This window comes from Astatotilapia calliptera, chromosome 10 (genome assembly GCF_964374335.1).
Source record: "Astatotilapia calliptera chromosome 10, fAstCal68.1, whole genome shotgun sequence".
NCBI lineage: Eukaryota > Metazoa > Chordata > Actinopteri > Cichliformes > Cichlidae > Astatotilapia > Astatotilapia calliptera.
This window is the reverse complement of record NC_137431.1, coordinates 11,177,072-11,186,336: the sequence shown is the minus strand read 5'-3', so window position 1 is coordinate 11,186,336 and position 9,265 is coordinate 11,177,072. Positions and strand designations below refer to the sequence as shown.

At 42.2% G+C, this 9,265-nt stretch overlaps 1 protein-coding gene across 2 annotated transcripts; it reads right to left on the bottom strand.

Moving 5' to 3' along the window:
• Window positions 1-614: 614 nt before the first annotated feature.
• kcnk4b (potassium channel, subfamily K, member 4b) lies at window positions 615-9,021 on the bottom strand. Of its 2 annotated transcripts, XM_080307027.1 has the most exons (8): window positions 8,883-9,021; window positions 7,662-7,791; window positions 7,108-7,369; window positions 4,119-4,233; window positions 3,843-4,003; window positions 3,121-3,307; window positions 1,828-1,970; window positions 615-1,739 (listed from the first exon to the last, which is right to left on the bottom strand). In XM_080307027.1, the coding sequence occupies exons 3-8, from the start codon at window positions 7,294-7,296 to the stop codon at window positions 1,131-1,133; spliced, it is 1,404 nt and encodes a 467-aa protein (XP_080163153.1). In that variant the 5' UTR covers window positions 7,297-7,369; window positions 7,662-7,791; window positions 8,883-9,021; the 3' UTR covers window positions 615-1,130. The 2 variants fall into 2 exon arrangements, with proteins under 2 accessions (XP_080163153.1, XP_026038637.1); XM_026182852.2 differs by lacking the exon at window positions 8,883-9,021 and having other exon boundaries at window positions 7,662-7,836.
• Window positions 9,022-9,265: the final 244 nt, after the last annotated feature.

Here is a 9,265-nt window from a genome sequence, read left to right as displayed (position 1 = left end):
TACATACTCCCTGCGTTTCCAGGGAGAATGAACTGAAATGAACCCATTCATCCAGTTTCTTAGCTGCTTATCCAGTTTAGGTTTGCAGGGGGGCTGGAGCCTACCTGTCATAGGGCAAAAGGTAAGGTACACCCTGGACAGGTCACTAGTTCATCATAGAGCTAACACGAGGAGACACACAAGCATTCACACCCACAGCATCAACAGTTAACCTAACATGTATGTCCCCCATACAAATTCTACACAGAACGGTCAAAGTAGCTCAATGGATTTAAATTCAGAAACAGGAATGAACAGAAGTGTGAGAGATGGGGGATGATGCTGGAAATCTTTGAAAAATGTGAAGAAGAAAGAAAATTGAACTTTTAAATTTATTTCCATGTGTTGCACCTTTTCCTGTTGGTAAATACTCCACCCCTCCTTGCCATTCCTACTACAAAAAGGAATTAAGTAGAGATAAACAAACTAATGACAGAAAAGCCTCTGTTTGTCACTATCTACTATAGAGATTTGGGGTTTTATTATAGTGGGCCCACAGTTAAAATGAAAATATTTTTTAAATATAAATAAGATGATTACTATATTTGCCTATTGGTAATAAAATGCTCAATTCATTTCTTGTTTTATTAAAAACAACTTTATTAGGCAGATGTATGTAGTGCAATAGAATTCAATGCATTTGGCCATGAAAATCTAAATATAATGCAGTTTACAGGATTTAAAAAAGATTTCAATACATACCAAAAATGTACAAGAGGATCTCGAGTACCTGTTTATTTGTTGGAGGGATTCAGTAGTTACTGTCACAGATCAGAGAAGCCTCTCTTCAGCACACTGGTGTATAAAGTTTATCGTGACTACTATAAAGATTGTTCACAGAGTCGTACTGCACTTCAGTCCTGGCCCACTAGAGAGCAGTAACTCCTCAGCAAGTAAAGGGAACACTGGCATGAAAATCTCTTCATCACCTTTAAGGGAGGCATAAACACTCACATGCTAAGAACATTAAATGCAAAACCACACGTGGCTAAGGCTTCGACATCTTGTTTTTATCTTGAATGTCTGTATGCAGGCACTATATATTCTACAATTAAAACTCCTCTGTCAAACGAGACTCAATACATTTGCTATCATTCACAAGGCTTGGGTGGCAAATCTGGAACGGATCTGGGGTTTCTATTGGGTTCCTTCTTGTTAGTGCTGTTGGGGCTGTTGTTTTTGTGGTTCCTCTGAGGAACTGGCCTTCTGTGGCGTCTCCTTTTTGGCTGACGGGGATTGGGCTTTGTTGGATTTAGCAGGGGATCCAAATGTAGTTTGCCGCTCTGAGTATCCGAGGACTCGTCAATAAATGCAAGGTTTTCACCAAAGTAGTCCAGAGGCTGGGACAGGTGGGGGTCAGGAGGAGCCTCCTCCTGTTTGGGTTCTGCAGGCTTTTCTTCTGGGACTCGCTCCGTCTGAGTGGCCTGAGAATCTGTCTCCGATCCAGACCCTGACTCATTAGAGGAGGACGATGATGAAGACGAATATGACCCAGACTCTTCCTGACTCTCACGCTGCTCTTCTTGCCCCTCAGGCACCCCGTTAGCTGATACACTGTGACCATGGCTTCGAGGGCCGTGGCGGCGCTTTCTCCTACGCCGTTTAAAGGGGTCATCGATTTTTCCTGGCATGCGAAAGTCCACCGACATATTTTGGATGTTCTGAGTCCAGTCAGTGGCGTGGGCTCGCAACTCCTCCATCTGAAAGGAAAAGGATGAAAGCAGAGGTGATGGAGAGGAAGTAGTGGAGACAGCAGGTGATAAAACAGGCATAAAAGAACAGGAGTACCTCAGCCCTGGTCTTCTTTGAAAGAACCCGGAGCCAGTTACCAATCATTGTGAGGATAGATGCAAAGTATGCAAGCCCCAACAAGATCCAGAACCACACCAAGGGTTTGTACCAGTGGTCGCTGCCTTCCTTTCCTGAATCCCCTTTGACACAAAGACACATTATACAGAAGCAGGAGGTAAAAAGGGGCCAGCGCATTCACACATCCGCCCATGAAGCCATCCATTTCCATGGAGTAAATAAACTGTTAAGATAGCAGACTAGCTAATCAATAATTCATCTGTGAAGAAAATCATCATAAATAATTTACGACATTGTCCGCGCTAAGTGAACTTAATGCACCACGACTGACAGCTATATTTATGGATGACTAATTAAGTCATAGCTCCTACTTATCAACAGATCAATACCTTCAACGAAAAAGAAAAGTATGAAAAAGTAAATGATATAAGCTATACTGATCTGGAAGCTATGATTGTGTTTCAGCTGCATCACTTTTATAGAGCCTAATAAAGCAGGATGTACACTAGTGGCAGGCTATGGGCATCCGTGGTGGTGCACAGGGTGTGGAGAGTGGAAAGGATCTCATCTTAATAAAAATAAAAACAAAAACAAGCACAAAAAAATCCTGCAGACTAATTATTGGGGAGATACTGGTGGTCTGATGTGACCTCAGGGGTGAAATAAACCTGTCCTCTCTGCATAAAGTAAGGGTGAGCACTGACTGTCTGAAGAAAAACCTGACACCAGATCCACCCACCCACTTATCTAGTTTAGGGTCATGGAGGGGGCTGGAGCCTATCCCTACTGCCGCCTCTCTCATGCTGTATTTTTTGGTGTTTTGTTCCTCCAGCTGTCGAAAGCCTTAGTTACATATTATTGCGCAATTTACATGACGAACTGCTCTCGAATAAATAGCACAGCTGATTATCCGGTACTGAAATAAAGTCCGCCTATAAAAGCATCAAAGTTTCAAATGTCAGCTTATCAGTAATAAAGTTTTATAATAATCAAATATGTCAGAACAAGCAGAAGGAGCCATTTAAAAACTTTGACAGTATCAAAACACATGGATTGGGTGGGGGTGAGGGGGTGGTGGGGATCACCTCCCTTCAAGCTCTTATAAAGAATGGAACTATCAACAGAGACCAAAGCCATTTCTTGTAACTGGCTAGAATGATAAAGGGCCACCGCTTGAACTAAAATAATACTGAGACAGATGGCCTTTTTCCATTTCCACTTTCCTATTCTGTGTGCACCACTGCAAACCAGCGTGGGTGGTTGATTATATACCTGCAACATAGTCTCCAAACCCCACTGTGGTCAAGGTGATAACCACGAAGTAGGCTGATTCCAGCAGGGTCCACTCCTCCACCTCTTGAAAAATGAAGATTGGCAGCGCAACAAAGAGCACGCAACCCAACAGGATGGACAGGACAGCTGAGATCACACGCACGATGGTGGGACTAACTCGCCATTTCTGTCAGAAAAGGATAACCAATTAGTTCCATGAATATATAGCCTGTATATAAAAGATGGACGTGGTGACGTGATGTCACTCATTTCTTTGTGAAGTCATTTTTTAAGCCTTGAGTTCAGTCTTTTCGCCATCTCCTCTTTAGCGTTTTGAAACCAGACGTCATGAACGAGGTTTGGGTCTGACTGAGAAACCAGCCTGCCAAGCTATGCCGACTCTGAATCTTATCCTATTTTATCACATTTCTGACACTGATTGGACCCCAAATATACAAAATAAAAATCTTGTTATGTCTGAGAAGACTTGATACCATCAACTGAGGCCATAAATGTTTTGGATGAAGGGAACCAAACGCTTCTATGCAATTGAGACCAATTTCTTCTTTTCAAATACAGGTGTAGGCTTTAGATGATGTAAGGTATTGGCTTCACTCTTCAGACCCAAATGTTAGATCCATCTATTATTTATAAAATCTATGGATAAGTATGTTTACAGTGGCAGTAAAGAAGACATTTTAAATATTTTTTGAAGCTCTGACCAGGAAGAGCTTCTCTATCTTGGCCACAGTTTTCCTCAGCCCAGTACCCAGATGGTCTCCCACTCCAGCGAGCAGGATACCAAACATTGGGATTCCCACCAGGGCATAGAAGATGCAGAACAGCTGCCCTCCTTCTGTTTTGGGAGAAATGTTTCCAAAACCTGCACATGTGGGATCAGAGGTAGAAGAGCAGTTGTTTAAAGACTTCAGATGTAATTAATGAGTCCCATCATGCAATTAAATTTAATGAACAAGGACTTTTAGCTGGACACCAACCGATGGTTGTGATAATGGTCCCTGAGAAAAAAAAGGCACTGGCCAGATCCCATTTGCTGACAAATGTAGCGTTGCCTATGGGATCCACACCTGCTCCAGTGGCCTCCACCACCTCCTGGGAAGGGACAGTGGGGGGAAGGTTAGTACTTAGTTGATGAAACACTCCAATAATTAATGTTTCACTGGAAAAGAGGCATTAACAAACACACGAATGAATGAACCCATCCCTGCTACGGGGTACAAAATGCACTGTCATGATCAAAAGCAGGAAGTTAGCGGCGATGAGCAGCTGTGACGGCTCCATTCTGTCCCGGGCATATCGAACCGCTTACAGCACAGAATCAAATTCCCTGATTAAATTATCGGAACATAAACCTAAGCATGATGAGGTTATGAATTAACTTGGCCTCTGCAGAAATCATTAAAACCAATCAATTAAAAGTTTAGATTGAAGATTGTAGAAATGTCTACTGCCAAGTACGTCTGTCCCAACAGATTAGCAGAAACTGACTGAACTTCTCACCCTTTCAAATTCTATTTGTGCAGTGACAACTGACTAAAAGAGTAGGTTTGAAGTAGGAATCAAATCAGTGACACTGTAATTACAAGATATGTGCTGTAACTGTTCGGGTATCAGTGAGCTCTGACTTTGCATGAATTTACCTGCATTCTAGTGGATACAGGAAGACACTGCAGTGAGGTTTTGTGTCCAGAGGGTTTAGCATACGATAATTAGGTTACTTTTACTCCTCAAGTTACATTAAAAGCGAGAGGCAAATTATGAGGTTAGTCATGCGCACCTCAGTCTCAGCCTGTGTACTCTGTGTACCGCAGAAAGGGATGATTTGGAGCCAGAAATATAATCCTTAGTAACTGTGTTCAAGAAACGTCCTGGGAATGCTAACCAGAAGTGAGAGGTTCAGGTTTTCATGACACAATTCCCTCACAGATGTAGTGAAATACACAACATACATGCAAACAGCAACTATGAAAACACAATGGTGTTCATACTTTACATGCTATCAAATGTATGTGATATAGAAGTATTAATTAATCTGCTTATTATTGACAATCATTTGTCAATGTCACATGATTGTTTAGATAGCCAGCAAAACTTTATAAAGAAGGAAATTGAGCCAGGGGATGTTGTCACACTGACTTCATGAATTGCTTGAAAGATTTAATATTTATCTATATTCTTATATTTATTTAATTTCAGCGTACAAACTGGCAGCTGTAAAAGTTGTAATTTCGCTTATCTAAGCTCAGCTTATACTGATATACAAAAGGAGACCCTGCACTGATAGCCAGACCATGTGAAAAAAAGTCACGTGGAGAAAGTTCACCAAGCACACCTCATTATTTATTAGCCTTTCAAATCCATAAATTTAGAATCTGGGGTTGGCAGTGATAAGAATGTCTATACGGAGGGACAGCTGAAGCTCTTATTTAAATCTGACATCTCGAGTCTGCTGCTCTATCTGGTACGGTGGTGTCATCTTGCCAAGATCTGAAGAGCTCCCTAAGGTTTTCAGATAAACATTTACAGTGACGAATCAGAAAGTAGCTGCACAAATTTTGCCTGAATTGAAGACCTCCGGAAAATTCTTTCAGTGTCCAAAAATAACATTAGACAATTACACAACATGCCTACATCAAGGCAATGATACTTTTGTTTAATAAATTCTTCAATAAAATAAATGTCACATGATCAACCACATCAATATCTGCTGGTAGAAAATATAGCATGATCTTTGATAAAGTATGGTGTGCTATGTGACAGATGCTTGAGGAGGAAACTGCAACTAGAAGATGAAACATCTGAATGTAACATCAGTTCGGTGACACATGATCCACAGTGGCTCAATAGCAGTTTTCGTGTAAGCCGACATTAAGTGCATTGTGTCCCCACTTCTATAAGTGCACTGAGGTGCAAAGTTCACCCAAACCATCCCAATCCTTTCTTTCTTTTTCTGATGGAACCAAACGGACGCTATCATCACATCACTGGCTGCATATTATGAGTGCATTTTTTTAAAAGCACAATATATTAGTATCTACATGATTTTAATCAAGCAAATTGTCAAATGCTCTTTTTACAAGTAGAGAAACAAGAAAGTGTTTCAGCTTGGACTTCTTACTGTGCTCACCTATTCATTTGGATATTTAAAAAAAAGACACCTAATCGCTCATGTGCTTCCTCTAAATAAACACAAAATACAACAAGACCTGCTTGCGTGCTTCGGTGTCCTTTGATCCCTTTAACCTTTTCCCAAATGTCGCCGAGTTCATGCGTAGATCGCTTTGCAAGCGTAAACAGTAATTTACAATGTTCATTCTAGAGTGAGGACAAGCGTCTCAGGATCACAGCTAGGTTGCCAACGCTCGACCCATCTGTGGATCAGCTGTCACGCAGTTACACTCATGAAAGGAACCTTGCATAGCTGCTCTGACCACACCTGTTATCTGGCTCATAGTCGTCGTGCTGTGCCGCTGCACTGTGTCACCAGCAAAGCTCCACTGAACACGTTACACATCTGAATGATCATCCTAAGGATCCACAAACTCAGCCAGTGCGTATAAAACATGAAGCAGGTATGTGTCACGCACTCAGCAAAAGTGTATTTTTAGCTAGAGAGGCAGTCGGCATCAGAGGTCATCATGACACTTGTTTGGAGTTTGTTAATATATGATTAACAGAAAGCAGCAGCTGGGCAAAGCTAGAGTCACTTTTTGAATGCAAAATGTGTAGTTTCAGTAACTCAAAGTTTGCTGTATGCTGTTCGATTTAGTTAGTTGCAGTATCATATCAGGTAATATCGTGTCATGTAGTATCGTATCGTATCGTATCGTTTCGTGTCTTATTGTTTAGTATTGTATCGTAGCAATCAATATGACGCTGTACCTGATGGAGATTGTAAAAGAGAAACAGAAACAATTTTTACATTTTCGAAATAAAAGCCAGATAGTGAATGGCTCCTCTCTGTACCTCTATAAGAACCTCCAGCTTGTCTGAGTCGACACAGGAGAAGTTCAGCAGGAAGTCCCGGCGTGTGTCCTGCAGCTTCATGTGCACGCCCTCCTCCTGCGGAGCCTCCAGGGCACGGAACACCACAGCTCCCAGCACCAAGTAAAGAAGAACCCCCGTCAAGATGGCGAGCAGGGTGGAGCAGCGCATGGCTGCACCTCCACTCAGTCCAAACGTTGGCTGCTGCTTCTCTCTGCCAGCCTCAGCACTGGAGTTGCTGCAGCTGAAATATCAGCAACCACACAAGTAGACTGGTTACACACTGACTACGGAGCCTGACAGCAGCCCAGGCTGCCCACACGCCTGCAGCAGCCAGACTATTAGGTCCACAGCAGGCATTAAATGGACTCAGTCATCACCACTCTGCTGACACACATTGAATGCAACATCCAGCACATAAAGCCTGCTCTGTGACCTGCCTTTAACTGAACAGATGTTGCACGAGTATCTATAAAAGATAAGCGATCCATGTCATGAATAGCTAAAACAGATGCGATCATAACAGTGGTGCTCACCTGTTAAGCCGCCCTAGTTGCCCCCGTTTTCGTCTTTTCCAGTCCCTCTCTGTGCTGGCTCTGAGGATGGAGTCCCTAGAGCCGTAACCACTGGGGAGCCCGTCCCCCTCACACTCTGAAGGAGGGGACACTACACGGGACCACAGACAGATTTTTATGTGTAATTCAGCAGTTAGTTTCAAATGAGTAAAGAGGAGCAAAGGGCTCACTTCCTTTAAAAAAAAATAGCTGTCAGCGCCAAGGATCAATGACAAAGAAACAAAGCCCTGAGGTGTGGCAGTGCAGTTGTTGTTGTTTCATACATCATCTGTACACATATGTATAACAGAAGCCTTTAGTTAGTGATGACCCCCAAAAAAGGGGGGTTTCCAGCACTGGATGGAAAGTTAGAGAATTATGATTTGGTTTATTCCCTTTAGGTGATGTTGATCAAAAGTTACAGTGCTGGTGTGGAACAGCGGTGGAACTAAAAAACCAACAGATATGTCAGACACTTTCTGGGAAGTTTAGGAAATTATTTAAGAAGGTAGTATTTTCACTGGGATTTGATAAGTCTGCCACTTGCTATTCATTTTGCATTACTGGTCTGTAAGCCAGAAAAGGAAAACAAAAGAAGCTCTCATCCTCTGAAGTTCGTTGACTGTGGTGCTGTAGTCAGCAGGTCCGCTGGATTGGATCCAAAATTAGAGCAATAAATTGTCACACTATGACTGCAAAAAGCACTTGGGCTCCGAAGACTTTTACAGCTGCTAGGACTACACAAGGGGGCAGTCCATTTACTGAATTAAATGCATTCCAATCAGGAGTATTTATGAAGCACATCCTTTAACAGCATAAAATTACCTTAAATATTTGGTTTGTATATACAATCTCATAGATTTGTAAAACAGTCAGTAAAATAGAACAAATATCCAAAGGTGCATGTGAGTAACCGTGTAACTGTAGTTCTTTAAAGAACATACTTATCTACACTACTCCAAAGAACATCTAAACACTGATCACAGCAAAGCAGTTATTCAACGTAAACATATATAAGACTACAGCACAGACTGATCATGGACCAGCTGACAGAAGGAAGTTGTTCTATCCTGTGCATTAAGTCCCAGCAGTGCTTCTGCAGCAGCTAAGCTTTATCCATCCACAGTGATACCATTTTATTACCACTTAGAGTCCCTCTGGGTCCATAAGATTCATGGTACTGACCGGCCCCTGTGTGCTTACCTCAATATGTAGGATCATAAGATTCCAGAGAAACGGCCACCTCATGCAAAGCGTTTCAGGAGTTCGAGCAGCTGCATACTGGGAGTTTGTGTGTGTGAGAGTGAGTGTGTGTGAGAATGATGGCTGGTGCTGAGTGCACACGCAGCAGAAGATACTCAGTCAAACTGACTTTATATAGATAGTGAGGGAGTGAACTGAAGTGAGACAGAGAGAGAGAGAAGGCGGAGATGGTGGTGAAGCTAGACTCAGCTTGTTCAGTGTCTTTTTTAAAGATTTCAGATGTGCCGCATGCACATGATGCAGTTTGGATCGTTTGCTTTATTTTGTCATTTTAACGTTTCTCCTGTGCATGAGCATGTTACAGAAGAACCTCTGCTGAAATC

Coding starts and splice junctions, on each gene's coding strand:
- kcnk4b (XM_080307027.1), bottom strand. CDS start 7,296: ATGCGCTGCTCCACCCTGCTCGCCATCTTGACGGGGGTTCTTCTTTAC. Junction 4,004..4,118: donor GACCATTATCACAACCATCG/GTTGGTGTCCAG, acceptor CCACATGTGCAG/GTTTTGGAAACATTTCTCCC. Junction 1,740..1,827: donor CAAAGAAGACCAGGGCTGAG/GTACTCCTGTTC, acceptor TTTTCCTTTCAG/ATGGAGGAGTTGCGAGCCCA.